Source organism: Carettochelys insculpta, chromosome 1 (genome assembly GCF_033958435.1).
Source record: "Carettochelys insculpta isolate YL-2023 chromosome 1, ASM3395843v1, whole genome shotgun sequence".
In the NCBI taxonomy this organism is placed as follows: domain Eukaryota; kingdom Metazoa; phylum Chordata; order Testudines; family Carettochelyidae; genus Carettochelys; species Carettochelys insculpta.
Window position 1 is genome coordinate 254,372,727 of NC_134137.1, and position 17,343 is coordinate 254,390,069.

At 47.3% G+C, this 17,343-nt stretch overlaps 1 protein-coding gene across 2 annotated transcripts in view; it reads left to right on the forward strand.

Annotated features, from left to right (window-relative positions):
* Window positions 1-293: 293 nt before the first annotated feature.
* The window catches only part of LOC142007173 (solute carrier organic anion transporter family member 1A2-like), a 37,433-nt gene continuing 20,383 nt past the window's right edge, over window positions 294-17,343 (forward strand). Inside the window, exons 1-5 of one of the 2 annotated variants that reach the window (XM_074983726.1) lie at window positions 294-353; window positions 2,647-2,788; window positions 7,780-7,912; window positions 10,949-11,058; window positions 12,682-12,828. In XM_074983726.1, the coding sequence (XP_074839827.1) occupies window positions 294-353; window positions 2,647-2,788; window positions 7,780-7,912; window positions 10,949-11,058; window positions 12,682-12,828 (592 nt within the window). Of the gene's footprint in view, window positions 354-2,646; window positions 2,789-7,779; window positions 7,913-10,948; window positions 11,059-12,681; window positions 12,829-17,343 lie in introns of those variants that run through there. The other variant, XM_074983727.1, reaches the window with a different exon arrangement.

The window sequence follows — 17,343 nt, forward strand, 5'->3', positions numbered from 1 at the left end:
TATTTCATCAGAGGGGGTCAGCATTTTAGAGTATAAAGCTTCTTGTATTCAAATTCCTAAACTAGAAAAGTTTATAATTACTTTTCATAATGGCTTATTTTTTTATTGATGTATTTATTTAATTTTGCTCACTAATTTAAATGGAAACGGTTCTGGTGCATTGGCATTATTCAAACTTAGAAGACTTATGTTGCATTTTTAAAAAGTATTCCTTTACTGGTATTTTCTTTTCTTTCTTTTATAAGTTGCATCATTTGAAATAGTCACAAGTTAATACCAGAGCCACCACAAACATGAAAGAAGCTAAGAAACCAGCGGCAACTGAGAAATTCTGCTGTATTTCCAAGCTTAAGGTGGTATTTTAATAATTTTTATATATAGATTGTTGTAGTTGCTTGCCCCTGGATTAAAAGTTATAAACCCATGGAATTGTAGGTACAAGGGTAGCAAGCACTGACTTTTTCTAAAGCTCACTGTTAAACATAAAGTTCAAACTTAGTTTACTGTAAAATGTCGTTTAATGTCCATGGGCCTTAAGCTCTGTGATGCACTGAAGGGAGCACTAAAAGCTACTTGTTAAACTTCCCTTCCAAACTGAAGGAGGGACTGAGAGGATTTCCCTTTCTCTGCTATAGATGCTCCATTTCTGGAAACTGCTAAAGGATGCTTGCCAGAAGCAGACTCAAAATTATTGGCTAATATTTTGCTTTGGAATATACGAAATTGTGATTTTTTTTTAAAGCACAACAGTTGCATTTTGTGTTAGTATTTCACAATTGCTGTTTGTAACTAGCATTTACTAGTTAAAAGCTTGGAAGTTACTTAAAATATTATTTTAATTCATGTTTCTAAATAACATCCCATCCAAATGTAACAGCCTTAGCAAATGAGTGCATTTGTATTTCAATCATCTCTATCAGTTACTAACCTTACTTGAAAAGACGGACGTACAGCTCAAACCTCTCTCGTTTGGCCCCCTCAGGACCTGAGCAGTCAGATGAGAGAATTTGCCAAACTCCAGGAAGTCAATATTGTCTAGCACATTACCGACACTTCCACTGCTTACTGGGCTCTTAGAAGATATTTAGTGGTAAATTACAGCTAAATAACAGCACAAAACACTGAGAGCCAGGCCTGGTGGCTGTTAACAACTTTATGGAACCACAGGAAACTTGGCAACACCCATGATAAGTGGTTGTCCAGCTAACTAGCATCATGCTGGATTACGCATGTTGCAGGATGAGAGACTGCCAGACTTGAGAGGTTCAGCTTGTGTTATTTTTAGGGTGACCAGATTTTCCCATACAGAAAACAAGAGGTTTCATGAGGTCAGCCTAAACCCGCCTGCTGCCCACTTACAGGGGGCTGTCCTGACATAAGCTGCTCTCTCAAGCTCCCCCTCCCATACACCTTGCCCCTCCCTCATTCCCCCTCCTATGGTCTTCTGTACCCTGCCTGGGGTGACCCCCACTGGCAAACTTGTCATCTGCCCAGTTTCCTCTTGCCAATTGACGATCAGTTGGCAAGAGCAAACCTATGAATGCCTTGTTTTGTCAGGACGGTTGGGACAGGGCTTAAAAATGGACTATTTTGGCCAAAATGGGGTGTATGGTCATCCAAATGATAATTTAATATTAATATTTTAAATTTACTAACTTTGGGGCAGTTTGTGAATCCTGCTCATATGGAGGGGAGTAGCTATTCAGATGGGTAGTCCTCTCTCTCAAAGTCAACGGGACTGCTGTGAGTAACCCTCCTTTTCCTTTGGTGCATGTGCTGTTCAGTCCTGCAGATGGCACTCTTGCAACAGACATCTGCTCAATGGGGAAATTGGTGAGCACCTACCTTTTCAAGCTGGGCCTTGGCTGTTAAACTCCATGGCCGTTTCTACACAGGCCACTTTCTTCAAAAGTGGCATGGTAATACACGGCCCGAAATATGCTAATGAGGCATGGATGCAAACTCCCCATGCCTCATTAGCATACGGTCATGTGATTTGGAGAACAGAAGACCATTCTTCTGGACTCCAAAACGCCGTTTAGAAGCGTGGCCCCCGGGGGGCGGGGTCTTCCGGAAGGAAGTCCTTCTTCTGGAAGCCCTTTCTTCCCAAAAATTTTCAGAAAGAAGGGGCCTCCAGAAGAAGGACTTCGTTCTGGAAGCTTCCCCGGGCTGCGCTTCTACATGGAGTTGTGGAATCCAGAAGAACAGTCTTCCAGACTCCAAATCACGTGACCATATGCTAATGAGGCACGGGGAATTTGCATCCATGCCTCATTAGCATATTTTGGGCCATGTATTACCATGCCACTTTCGAAGAAAGTGGTCTGTGTAGAAATGGCCCATGGTAGGTAATGTCTGGTGAGGAGTGGGAATTTAAGGGTAAGGAAGGGTGAACAGCAATGGTAGCACAGATGTCTGTTAAGAGAGGGAAGGTAAAATCCTTACCCGTGCGCATACTCCCACTGAAGTCAGCACAGCATGTGCAATTACAGCAGATAAAGAGTATGACGTTGAATTCGTATTAAGTTCAATACTCCAGTGTATTTGCTTTCCCTGAAAACACTGCTTTGTTGAGCAAGGTAGCTATGAAGCTAAATAGTGGTACTCTTGTTAATTTGGCAATGTATTCTTCTCTTCCTCTCCCAGGTATTTCTGCTGGCATTATGGTTTTCATATCTAGTTAATACCATGACTGGATCTTACATGAAGAGCATAGTCACACAGATAGAGAGAAGATTCAATATCCCAGCCTCTCTGGTGGGCTTTATTAATGGGAGCTTTGAAATTGGTAATCATTTTTTTTAATATTCTTTGACAAAACAGTATCTTTCCACAGCTGTTTGAGCAATCCCCCTTTTACATTTACCTGGCTGTGCAGCCATTGGGTGACTTGTAGTTAAGTCTGTGACCATGTGCTATAAACTGTGGCTTGTGGGTTTAGGCCCACCAAAGTCAATGGGATCACTTTGACAAAAGGAATGACGGTCCATACTCTCATTCATGTAGCTCCTGGATCTGCTTAAGAACTGGCCCAGAGCATCTGACTCTTACATTTTGCCAATAGAACATCTAGCTTGCTTAACACCAAAGATAGAAGGACAATCCAGGGAACTATAGACCTGTCAGCCTTACCTCAATCCCTGGGAAAATAATGGAGGGAATCCTCAAAGAATCTGTTTTGGAGCACTTGGAAGAGGGGAAAGTGATCAGAAGTAGCCAACATGGATTCACCAGAGGCAACTCCTGCCTGACTGATCTGATTAGCTTCTATGACGAGGTAACAAGCTCTGTGGACATGGGGAAGTCAGTGGATGTGATATACCTTGACTTCAGCAAGGCTTTTGATACGGTCTCCCACAACATTTTTGTCCATAAGTTAAGGAAATATGGATTGGATCCTTGGACTATAAGATGGATAGAAAGCTGGCTTGATGGTCGGGCCCAATGGGTAGTGGTCAGTGGCTCAATATCTGGATGGTGGTCTGTTTCAAGCAGAGTGCTGCAGGGCTCGGTTCTGGGGCTGGTGTTATTCAATATCTTTATTAATGACCTGGATGAGGGACTGGATTGCACCCTCAGCAAGTTTGCGGATGACACAAAACTAGGGGGAGAGGTAGATTTGTTGGAGGGTAGAGAGAGAATCCAGAGGGACCTGGATAAATTGGAGGACTGGGCCAAAAGAAATCTGATGCGGTTCAATAAGAAGTGTAGAGTCCTGCATCTGGGGCGGAAGAATCCCAAGCATTGTTACAGGCTGGGGACCAGCTGGCTCAGCAGCAGTACGATGGAAGGGGACCTAGGGGTTATAGTGGATGAAAGGCTGGATATGAGTAAACAGTGTGCCCTTGTAGCCAAGAAGGCTAACGGCATACTGGGGTGCATTAGGAGGAGCATTTCGAGCAGATCTAGAGAAGTAATTATTCCTCTTTATTTGGCACTGGTGAGGCCACATCTGGAATACTGTGTCCGGTTTTGGGCCCCCCAGTATAAAAAGGATGTGGATTTGCTGGAGCAGGTTCAGCAAAGGGCAACAAAAATGATTCAGGGTCTGAGCACAAGACCTATGAGGATAGGCTGAGGGATTTGGGCTTGTTTAGTTTACAGAAGAGAAGACTTAGAGGTGATTTAATAGCAGACTTCAGCTTCCTGAAGGGGAGCTCTAAAAAGGAGGGTGAGAAACTGTTCTCAGTGGTGTCAGGTGGCAGAACCAGGAGTAATGATCTGAAGTTGAAGAGGGAGAGGTGTAGGCTGGATATTAGGAAGAACTACTTCACCAGGCGGGTGGTGAAGCATTGGAATGCGTTGCCTGGAGAGGTGGTGGATTCTCCATCCCTTGAGGTTTTTAAGTCCCGGCTGGACAAGGTCCTGGCTGGGATGACTTAGTGGGGGTTGATCCTGCTTGAAGCAGGGGGCTGGACTAGATGACCTCCTGAGGTCCCTTCCAGCCCTATGATTCTGTGATTCTGTGATAATATTTAACATTTATATCGCACAGTTCATACACAGAGGTCCAAACTCTTTACACAGATAAGGATATTTATCATCATTCTGTGGATGGGGAGTAAAAGGAGTAAAAAGCAGTAAAACTGTAACTCAGGTTTGAAAATTTGACTCTGAACTGTCAGGGAACAGATCTGTTGAGAGAGACAGTGCTATTTCTGGTCACTTTTCTGAAAGTAACTATACACAGTTTAATCCCTAAGGGTGGGATTATAACCTGAATCTGGGGCACCCTCCTGTCTCCCTTTTCTGGCTACCTGCATAATAGATCATAGGGCAGAGCAGCCACTATGCCATCTCCCACACTTGTGAGTGAGAATGGGATGGACAGACCCCTGTCCCCCCAAAATGGGTATAGGTCTACAGCTGATTGGTTTCCCCCCAGAGCAAGGAGGAACCCCTTGGAGTGTTACAATTTCTTCCCTGGTCAGTTCCTTGGGCAGAGCAACTATGTTTGAGTCGCCCATTCCTCAGGGCAGCTTGTGACATTTCAATCTCACCTGAGATTAGGGGGTTCTGAAATGCTGCATGACAAGTTCTGCAGCAGCTTGGTTTTATCTGTTGGGTTCTAGGTGTGTGGGAATAAGTGAGACCCCAAAACAATCTTTCCAAAGTGATCGTATCTGAGGGATTGTAAGAAAAGTTCCCAGCTTTGCTGTTCCAGAGTCCAACCCTCTTTTCAATGAGGTTGGTTAGGGTCAAACATAGGGCACATTTGTGGCTTTGGCACAAGCCTTGAGCAAAGGGCAATGTGTAGCTGATAACTACAGGAGCTGACCAGGAATCAGGCTGACTCTAAAAGGGTATATTTTGATTGTATCGTGAGATCCTGATTACCTCCTTGCCTCAGGAGGAAATTAATCTGCACTAGCCACGTAATTTTCATAAACTACTTCCCCTCTCATGTTGGCTGGTTGATGCTGGCCAGTGCAGAGGTAGGGGAAGGAGCAAAGAACACTTCCACTCCTCACCCCTATGTACCCACTCCCTGTCCAACCTCCAGTGCAGTTCCAAGAGGCGGCTCAGACTGGAGCCCTTGGCCGTGTCTACACGTGCCCCAAACTTCGAAATGGCCATGCAAATGGCCATTTCGAAGTTTACTAATGAAGCGCTGAAATGCATATTCAGCGCTTCATTAGCATGCGGGCGGCAGCGGCGCTTCAAAATTGTTGCGTTTTGCCGCCGCGCGGCACGTCCAGACGGGGCTCCTTTTCGAAAGGGCCCCGCCTACTTCGAAGTCCCCTTATTCCCATGAGTTGATGGGAATAAGGGGACTTCGAAGTAGGTGGCGTCCTTTCGAAAAGGAGCCCCGTCTGGACGCGCCGTGCAGCGGCAAGGCGCGTCAATTTCGAAGCGCCACTGCCGCCCGCATGCTAATGAAGCGCTGAATATGCATTTCAGCGCTTCATTAGTAAACTTCGAAATGGCCATTTGCATGGCCATTTCGAAGTTTGGGGCATGTGTAGACGTAGCCCTTGAGAGAGGGACCTGTGAGGGACACACAAAACCATCCAGGGTAGTCTCACATCAAAATTACTGATGCCGGGTCTAAAAAGAAAAAAAGCAGTCATGCAGCACTTTAAAGACTGACAAAATAAAGTATTAGGTGATGAGCTTTTGTGAGACAGACCCATGGAAAAACGGGTCTAAAAAGGTGATGGTTTATAACTAATTAGCCCCTGCTACAAACACATAACTGAAAAGGCTTGTGCATACTGTCATCTTGATTGATTGAAAATTTCAGCATTAAAATAACTTTAATATGTCACATGTAGCAAACTCAATAGCAATACTCCATTGCAGAGAGTAGGAGCTATTCTTAAGTACAAAGGGAACTTTTAAGTGTTACATCTGGCTCAGTGCAGTATATTTATCAATTACAGATAAAAAGGATACATCAGCATGTCTTGCACCGGAGACAGCTGGTGCTGGCCAGAGACACCTTTCTCTAAGACACCATATTGGACTAGATAGAAACATGTCTTAACTCAGCATGGCAGTTTCTGCATTTTCTAGAAAAAAGGCTGCGGTCTTAAAAATTGTAGCAAAAATTGTACTTACCCTGGACCATTCAGGGCCTGGTTCTGCTCTCGTTTATACTGGTAAAAATCCAAAGCATGGTCAATCCAGTGCAATCATGATTTATACAAATATAATATGGATCTGAATGAGATCAGAATTAAGATCTTTGAGTTTATTTATGTTTTATAATCACATACAATACAGTACCCTCTTTTTTCTCCTCTGTTTATTTTTAGAACTAGTATAAATGAATCAAATCTTTCTCTACATCTATTGTCTTGTATTTATTTTCAGTGTTTTAATCCCTTAGATTTATATTTCTGCATTTTCCCTATGATTGCTTTTGTGTGCTAAAATCTGTGCAATAAAACGCATATACCTGGAATGTGTCCTAAGAGAGTAATAACTTACCAGATATATATTGTCCAATAGCTGCGGGGCCTTGTTTCTAGAAAATAGTTTTTACAATATATCATAAAGCTTTTCTTCACATGAGATACACCCTCCCTAAAGAAAAATGATTTAATGAGGTACTTTCTTCATCCATGTTATTTCTCACACATCAGGGAAGATATAAAGGGGGTATCAAACTGATTACACTATGTAGTTTTCTTGTCAGAGCTGAGAAAATAATAGATATTAGTCTCCAAACAGAAAAATCTGGGGAAATATGGGTTCATTCTGAACAGAATTTAAACTCTGTATATTCTTTAAAAAAAAGTTTGTTTAAACAATGAAATTTCAAATCAGTATTATGTTTCATTTTGAAAACAAACTATTTTGACATTTCAATAGTTTTTCAGCTAAAATTAATAGCTCAGTCAGACCCAACATTTGCAAATAGCGCCAGTGCCCTGTAAAAATGCATTTTTTGGCAAATTTATATTTGCTGAATAAATTTCACCCAGCTCAAATTCACCTAGATTCCTTTACTTATCCCTATTTTCTCCATTAACTTGTAATTTACATTCTCTGAAACTGCACTGACAGCAGTAATTTAATATGCCGGTCGTTGCTTTCTTCTTCTGACAGTCTCATTTGAAATTCTCCTCTTTTTTAGTCATAATTTCTACTTTACTTAACATTCTATTGTCAGAATATTTCCTGGCTGGCTTAAAACTTTATGCAAAACCATAGGTGTCATTGAGGTAAAAGTCTTTTTTAATCATCTAGCCAATCCCTTGCTGTTACAGATATATCCACGTGCGGTATATTGGCATGCAAGTATGAAAATTAACCATGCTTTCCTTTCTGCAGGAAACTTGTTGGTGTTAGTATTTGTGAGTTACTTTGGTGCAAAACTTCATAGACCAAGAATAATTGCTTTGGGGTGCACAGTTATGTTTTTTGGCTGTCTTTTGATATCACTACCTCATTTTCTCATGGAACGGTGAGTATTTAGCTAACAATGGACCAGACTGTTGTATGCTTACTTACTTTGAGTAATATGTTATACCACAACTGGTCCCACTGAAATCAATAGGACTACTTGTGGAGTAAGGTATGAATTAGGGTATCAGAATATGGTCATCTTTTTTTGAGAGGGGTTCAAAAATTAATAACTGTTTCCTAAATAAAGATTAATGGTTCACGATTCACATCTCTATTGGGCAACCCTTAGGTGCTGGTGCGTTTTTCTCCCAGTGGTGCTCCACTTCTTTTCCCTAATGGAAAAAAGCCATTCCCTGACTCTGCGCCTTCCTTGAGCTCCCGTTCCCACTCTGCCTCTGCCTACCACCGCTCTGCCTCCTCCCCTGAGACTTCACCCTCTCTCCACTTCCCCACCCAAGGTCCTGCTCACTACTTGCTGCTCTCCACCCTCCTACAAACACCTCCCGCTTCACTAAACAGATGATCAGCACTGCTGCCAAACAGCTGTGGCTGGTGAGTGCCGAGCACCCGCTCTTTTTGTCATGGATGCTTGAGCCCTGGAGCACTCCTAAATTTGGTGCCCATGGAGCAGCATATGTTTCACCATTTTGTTTCATCTCCTGGTCTCAATGGGCACCTGTCACCATGCATAATTACTTCCCTGATCTGTGATGTCTCAGCATGTGAAGTTTGAATTTGTATTGCCCTTCACTTTCATATTAGGACACCGGAGTACAGGTTGCACCTCCCTGGTCTGGCATGGTCAGGACCTGGCTGGTCCCAAACAAGAGAATTTGCTGGATGAGGGAAGGTTTCCTGCTGCTGGCCCCTCTGTCCCACTGGGTTGCTCACCTATCCAGTGCTGTGTGTGGGCACCCTGGTCTAGGCCACTACTGGGGCTCCTGCTCATGCTGCTAGGGCTGCCGGCAGACATCAACTCCAGCACTGGCCTGGCAGGCCAGCCAGGGATTCACCTTCAGCCCTGCACACCTGCCTATGGCCCTATGGGGCTGCCTGAATAAGCCACTTCTGGCTTGGTGTGTTTGCTCCTGGCCCCAGCCCCTTGGGGGTCCTAGGGGTGTAGCTTCAGCCCTGCATGGCAGGCCCAGTCCTGTAGAGCTACCAGGAGAAGCTGGCACTGGCTCTGGCCTCATGGGGCTGCCTGGGACATGGCTCAGGCCCCATGGGACTGCCAGAAGACCCTGCATGGCTGCCCCCTACCCCAGCATTGTTGGGGGATGTGGGCTCCTGCCCTCACAGCTGCCCCTTCATGGGCTGCCAGGGACACTGGCTTCAGTCCCCCAGGGCTGCCTGAGGATGTAGGTTGCAGCTTGCCCTTCTTCCTAGCTTGCTGGTTCAGGGACATCCAAACCCTGCCAGATGAGGGATGTTGCCAGACCAGAGACTGACAGTTTTAAGAGGTGCAACCTGTAGCATTATTTGTATTCCATATTTCATTTCCATGGCCCTGGAGTCTTTCTCCTCTGTCTGCTGCATCTGCAAGGATGCCTATAATCACCTCAAGCAGAATCACACACATACATCACTAACTTGTACCCCTCTCTACAAAATCCTTTTCTGTCATTTCATCTCCTCCTGCTTTGACTGCTTCAGCTCTTAACTGTATGGATCACCCAAGTTCCAGCTCACTGTCTGCAGCACATATAGGCTACGTCTACACGTGCAGCCAACATCGAAATAGCTTATTTCGATGTTGCGACATCAAAATCGTCTATTTCGATGAATAACGTCTACACGTCCTCCAGGGCCGGCAACGTCGATGTTCAACTTCGACGTTGCTCAGCCCAACATCGAAATAGGCGCTGCGAGGGAATGTCTACACGTCAAAGTAGCACACATCGAAATAGGGATGCCAGGCACAGCTGCAGACAGGGTCACAGGGCGGACTCAACAGCCAGCCGCTCCCTTAAAGGGCCCCTCCCAGACACAGTTGCACTAAACAACACAAGATGCACAGAGCTGACAACTGGTTGCAGACCCTGTGCCTGCAGCATAGATCCCCAGCTGCCGCAGAAGCAGCCAGAAGCCCTGGGCTAAGGGCTGCTGCCCACGGTGAACATAGAGCCCCGCAGGGGCTGGAGAGAGAGCATCTCTCAACCCCCCAGCTGATGGCCGCCATGGAGGACCCAGCAATTTCGACGTTGCGGGACGCGGATTGTCTACACGGTCCCTACTTCGACGTTGAACGTCGAAGTAGGGCGCTATTCCTATCTCCTCATGAGGTTAGCGACTTCGACGTCTCGCCGCCTAACGTCGAAGTTGGTGCCGCTACTTCGAAGTAGCGTGCACGTGTAGACGCAGCTATAGAATATAAGTTCTTTCATCTTCCTCTGAAGCATCTGATACTGGATTCTGGCTGTGTCTACACGTGCCCCAAACTTCGAAATGGCCATGCAAATGGCCATTTCGAAGTTTACTAATGAAGCGCTGAAATGCATATTCAGCGCTTCATTAGCATGCGGGCGGCAGCGGCGCTTCGAAATTGACGCGCCTTGCCGGAGCGCGGCGCATCCAGACGGGGCTCCTTTTCGAAAGGACGCCACCTACTTCGAAGTCCCCTTATTCCCATGAGCTCATGGGCATAAGGGGACTTCGAAGTAGGCGGGGCCCTTTCGAAAAGGAGCCCCGTCTGGACGCAATGCACGGCGGCAATGCGCGGCAATTTCGAAGCGCCGCTGCCGCCCGCATGCTAATGAAGCGCTGAATATGCATTTCAGCGCTTCATTAGTAAACTTCGAAATGGCCATTTGCATGGCCATTTCGAAGTTTGGGGCACGTGTAGACATAGCCTCTGTCAGAGACTGAATACTGGATTGGATAGTCCACACATCTGACCGGATATGACAGTTTCCTTGTTCTGGAAATGATTTTGGGTTAGTGAACGGAACATTCAATTAACTTCTGATGCAGTGTTGCTTCTTATTATATCTCTTCATACCTTTCCTAAACAGTTTTAATACAAGATATCAGGCTTATGAGCTGGATCAGATATATTCTCTCTTAACTTGGAAATCTTTTATTTTGACTCATCCAGGTATCAGTATGAAACCACCCTTTCACCGTTAGAGAATTCTTCATCAAGCTTGTCCATGTGTCTTACAAATCAAAGCCAGTCCTCTACACATATGGAGAAGCAATCAGAAGGTATGTCTCTTTCTCTGTTACAAACTAAGGTCTATATTTTATTTTACAGTTTAACACATGCAGCTACCTTGCCAGTGCGCTATTAATATGGCACCACAGAGACCAATGAAATACTCATGGTATAGCGAGTTGTTTTTGCTAGCGTTCCATCAATCAAGGATAAGGTTGTATCATAACAATGCAATATTATTATGCAAACTTAATAATACGTAGACAGGATGTCATTAACTTCTGGTTCTTTGTGGCTCATTTTCATGGAGAACATGGCCTTCAATTCCTTCATCATTGTGCATTGCTCTTCTGGAACTTTAAAATGAACAAAAATGATGTGTATTACCACATGATACTTACACATCTCCTAGAGCTTGAATGGACCTTGGGAGGTCATTTAGTCCAATTCCCTGCCCTCTTGGCAGGACCAAGTACCATCCCTGGTATCTCTTTACCCCAGTCCCTAAATGGCCTTCTCAAGGATTGAGCTCATAACTGCAGGTTTAGCAGGCCAATACTCAAACCACTGAGCTATCCCTCCCCCTCTTCATAACCATACTTTATATTACATGGCAGCTTTCGTCTTAGGCTTTAGTGAAATATTTGCCTCATTTTATGAAGGCAGTAAATGATGCATAGAGGTGCTCAACAGTTTGCCTACAGCAAGTCATTATTTAAGTAAGGATTAACACCCAGAATCCCTGGCTTCCAGTCATTTGCTTTGGGCTAATTGTTTTGGTTTCACTATGAACATTGTTAGAGTTGTGTAACTCTGTATGAATTTTCAACTTAAGTTTTCACATTTAAGTGAGAGCACAAAATATTGCCTTTGCACAACTATGAACTGAATCTTCCGACAAGATTATTGAATTTTGAACTAGCTCACCCTGTGGTTTTGTGGTAGCCCTATCAGTGGCATCAATTTTTGAAACCTGAAGTCTAGTCTTGAAAGGAAAAAAAAAGGTAGAAAAATTTCAAATAACATATTTTTGTATTTAAAAATTAGATTTGGAATTACAGAGTTCCAGTGGGGTGGATAAAAGGCAAAGCCCATTTTGGGGCACCATTTTGGGGGGTGAAGGTGGCAGTAGCTGGGCATATCAGCACACTTCTTGGTCTTCTTCCTCTTCCCCGATTATCAGGGAAGGAGTGAAAATTGCTTGGCTTGTGTACATGCTTCTCACGCCTGGCTGTTGAAGGGAGATGGAAGAGGAAGTAATTTGCATTTTCTCCTCACTCCCCAATAGCTAGGGGACCAGGATGAAGGGCACACAGCATCCCAGTGCACATGGCTGCTGCTCCTCCCTTGTCCTCCTTAAATGGTGCCCTTGGCAAAGCCCTGGCCTGGGCCATGGCCAGCACTGCTGACTGGCTTGTGTGGAGAGAGTAAGCTGCACTCCATAAAGTGATGTAGCAGTAGGTATAATGCCTCTGAAGCACATTCCTTCCCAGTTATCTGACAGGGTTACTGTATATGATTCCTTACGACCACATTCTCTGTGCTGGGCCTATAAGGCCCTACCAAACCCTAAAGGGCTGGATGGGTTTTCATGTTCATTTCTCTTTGTAGAAAGCATCTCATTTCCAGGCAGTGATATCACCACTAATACAAGTTTCTTGTTTTATTCACAGAGTGTGAACAAAAGTCGAGGTCCCTGATGTGGGTATTTGTGTTGGTAGGAAACGTAATACGTGGCATTGGTGAAACTCCCATCATTCCATTAGGCATTTCATATGTGGAGGACTTTTCCAAAGCAGAAAATTCACCTTTTTACATTGGTATATCTTCAAGTGCTCAACCCCTCCCTCTACCCTTTCTGGCTTTTCACAGTAAATAGTTCACGGAAATTCTTTTTTATTTGTTTATGGAGTAGCTAGAGGTGGGTGCATGGTGGAGAAAAAGTCTCAATTATTTGTTCAAATAGATTTGAATTTCATTATATGTATTGGCACCTATGGAGATGGGGATCCTGCCTTGAGAATAAACTGAACAGACCCCTGAGCATAGGTGGAGCCGCACTTAGATTAGTGGAGCTCTGCCTGGGTTCAGGGATCCACCCATTTTCCCTCAACATTCACTTTGGGTAAATATTCTAGTGAAAAATGTACATGGTTGGTATATTTGAGTAAACAAAAAATAGAGGATGTGATCCAAAGTCCATTAAAATCACTGGAAAGATTCAGGCCCATGAAGCACATATCAGGGAACAGGGACAGCAAGTGAATTTCAGATTTAAAAGCAAGCAGACCTGATATTAAGAGTCAATCAGCAAACAAAATATGCCCTGTTACTTACAGAGTCAAGTGTAGGACATCAGGGGCCTTATAGGCCGCTCCAGGCAGGACTAAGCTATAACTAGACCTTCCTGACAGGTGTTTGCCTAACTTAATAACCTCCAGTGATGCAGATTCCACAATCTCCGTTGGCAATTTGCTCCAGTGTTTAACTACCCTGACAGGAAGCTTTTCCTAACGTTGGACCTAAATCACCCTTTCTGCCATTTAAACCCATTGCTTTTTGTCCTTTCCTCAGAGTTTAACAAGAACAATTTCTCATTTTCCTCCTTGTAACAAGATGTTACATATCTAAAAACTTGTCATATTTTCTCTCAGTCTTCTCTTCTCCAGACTAAACAAACCCAGTTTTCTCTCTCTCCTTATATGTGATGTTTTCAAGACCTTTACTCGTTTTTATTATTCTTCTCTGGACTTTTTGCAGTTTCCACGTTTTTCCTGAAAGGTGGGGCCCAGAACTGTACAAAATACCACAACTGAAGCCTTAATGCGTAGTCGAGGCTATGTCTAGACTAGAGCGATCTGCTGGCAGAAGTTTCTCTTGGAAGATATCTTCCAACACAACCTCTGTCAACAGATCACGGTCATACAGCAAAGTGGATTGATCTTTCGATCTGCTCTGTCAACAGAGTGCAGCCAGGCTGGCTGGATGCTCTCCCAACAGAACAGACCCCTGAAGCCCTTCAGACATGGTTGTATGGCTGGCAATCCCTTCTGGGAGTCCCGGTGAGACACAACCTTGAAGGGTCCCCCTGCAGTCTCTGCCCGTGGTGAGGCGTGCCTACCTCTGCAAGAGACAGTGCAGCCGCTAGTACAGGGGTTCGACACGTGCTGAGAGACACAGAACTTCCCATCTAGCCATTGTATCAGAGCAGCCCCTGGGCTTGCACTGGCCCCACCCAAAGGCACTTCAGCATCTGTTGCACCTCACCATGGCTTTCCTCCTCTTTCTCTGGGAGGGTGAGCCGAACACCAGCTTTAGGAGCACAGTGTTGCTGCCACATGGGTCCATCTGCGCTCACCCCCTGCCCCCAGGTGCACAGGCACATCTGGAGGCACAGCATCTGCTCCAGCTGGTGGGACTGGCTGGTCATGGGGCAGTGGGACAACCAGCAGTGGCTCCAGAACTTCTGCATGTGGAAGGCCCACTTCCTGGAGCTCTGCGCCTGGCTCACCCCTGCCCTCCAGAGAGAGGATGCCAGGCTATGGCCTGCCAACCCCATGGAGAAGTGGGTTGCTATTGCCCTGTGGAAGCTCGCCACCCCCAACAGCTACTGCTCCATGGGAAACCAGACTGCTGTGCCGAAGTACGCTGTAGGGGCCTCCTCAGAGAGGTAAGGTGCTCTCAGGCTGCAGTCCCTACACCAGAAGGGTGGAAAGCAGGGTTGGGAGTGCAAGGGACACTGTGTGTGCGCGTGGTGGTGGGGGGGGAGGTAGCCTCATCCACAGGGGACCATGCCATCCCACCCTCACACAGCCCTGCTGCTGGGGCGGGGGGACTCTCAGGTGGCGCTCCTGGAGAGCTTGGAGGGAAGGGGATAGAAGGAGGACAGAGACGCCCTCCCTCTGTCCCTGATGTGTGTGTTCGGTCCCCTCCCTTTGCAGGTCATGACAACCATCAACATGCTCCTGCTGCAGAGGGGTGTCTGTCTGGCAGATGTGGACGTGGTCATGACCAGATTCGCTGCTTTGGGATTCCCCAGTTGCTTTGGAGATATCAGTGGGACCAAGATCCCCATCTGTGCCCTGGACTAAGCACAGCCAACTACATCAACCGCAAGGGATATTTCTTGATGGTGCTGCAGGCCCTGGTCAACCATTGTGGACACTTCATTGAGGTTTACGTCGGGTGGGTGGGCCAGGCACATGATGGCCAGGTGTTCTGCAACTCCAGAAGGGTGTTGGGCACCTTCATTGCCTGCCAGGAGCTGATGATTGAGGATGTGCATGTGCCACTCTGCATCATGGGGGATGCAGCCTACCCCCTCATGCTCTGGCTTATGAGGCCATATACTGGCCAGCGGTACCCCAGTCAGGAACTCTTTAATGCCCAACTCAGCTGTGCCTTGATGCAGGCTGAGTGTGCCTTCTCCCCCATCGGGATGTAGAGGAGCACAAAATACCCCATGTGGTGGCCATGTGCTGTGCCCTTCACAACATAGTGGAAGGGACGGAGGAGGCCTTCCTCCCGGGGTCAGGGCAGATGCTAGCGATGGCTATAAGCAGCCAGGCCCAGCTCCAGTCTGCCAGGCCCTGAGGGATAGCTTCTCCCACTGCCCCCAGTGACACTCTCTAGGGCACAGGGGTCCTGGGCAACAGCCCTAACCCATTCCCACTGTGACCCTTCCCTTCACTCCCTCCCTCCTCCCCAGCCCCCACACAATAACCATGGATGCATAGGAGGTAGTCAAATAACTTTTTTATTTTAACAAAGAGAAACATTTTGAAAATAAACGGTGCAAAAACAAACTATGTACAAACAGCAAACTATGTGTGTGGAGGGCTTGGGACAGGGAGTGGGGGCCTCAGTCCATCAAGTAGGTGGTGGGCCATGACCCCATGGGGGAGCGGGCCCCCTAGCATTGTTGACCTTGGGATCCCCTCCCACCAAGGGTTCAGGGTCCCTGTTGGTGCTGGGGTGGGGCTGGGAGCACCAGGAGGTATGGAGGAGGTGGGGCTGCAACAGGGTGGGGCTCAGCAGGTGAAGCAGGGGGGTGGGCATGGCAGGGATTGGGCATAGTGGGGGACAGGCATGGCTCTCAGACACTGCCAAACCTTGAGGAATCCTTGGGGGACGGTCAGTGAGGGCAGGGGGAACGGTGGTAGCAAGGGTGACGGCTCTGGGTGGCTGGACAACAGGTCCAACCAGATGCCCATGGCAGTGTCAAAATGGGACATCAGCTGGTCCCAAATCTGCGACCCAGGACCGAGTCATCCCACAGCTGCTGCTCCAGGAGATCATTTAGCCTCCAGAGGGTGGCAGTGTGGGACCTCTGGAGGAGATTGTTTGCCTGGCGACAGCTCCTCCAGCTGCAGGCCCACCCTCACAGCGGAGGGGTGCTGGCTTACCCTGGTGGTGCCTCGGGGCTGGCTTGCTCCAGTCCTGGGGTAGGGCTGGCTCGCCCTGATGGGGAGATGGGGCTGGCTTGGCCCTCACTCAGTTCAAGTCCAGCTGTAAAGAATACCAGGAGCGACAATGAGTCATTCATATAACACAGCTCCTAAGGCCCTGCCCCCCCACCATAAGCAGCAACCAGTACCCACCGGGCCACAGGATGGGGATGTCCTGGGACCATTGGCATGTGTGGCCTGCACAGCAGGCCCTGCCACACAAGGACACTGCGGTGCCTTGGGGACCAGATGGACCACTGTGGCTCTCAGGCTAGCAGCCAAGTGGGGGCGTCTGGCCACAGAGGGGTCCCCACATGGGTGGCAGGTGAGCAGGGCACAGCTTGGCCCTCCTGGGGACCCCCCTGCACCCACACACGCAACTTGCAGTGCTGACCGCAGGAACAGGTGCTGACTCTCACCGCCAGGCGTACCCATGTGCTGGGAGCTATGCTCCTTGGTGTGTCTGGGGTCAGGCCATCACCCATGTGGCTGACCCTCTTTTAGCCATGGCAACGGCTGGCAGGCCCCTCCCCCTCCGGTCTGGGGCTTGTCAGGCCTCCCATGAGACTGGCAGCAGGCTCCTGTGCCCAGGGGCTGCCCGCTGGGTTTGGATGGGAAATGCTACCTTGCGTGTGGTTCCATGTGCTGTGACTGCAGCACAAGGTCCCACCCAAGCCAGCCTGGCAAAGCTTGCAGTATGCCCCATCTGTGCCCTCCTCCCACACCCTGGGGAGTGCGATGCGCAAGGAACTTACTGGAGGCACCCTTGCCCAGCACTGGGGAAACCCTGGAGGTGGCCTGCTGGAGATCCCGACTCCAGGGTGATGACGAGGATGCCTTCAGTTGCCTTGGACTCTGTGTTCATCTCTGGTGGGGGTTGGATCCCGG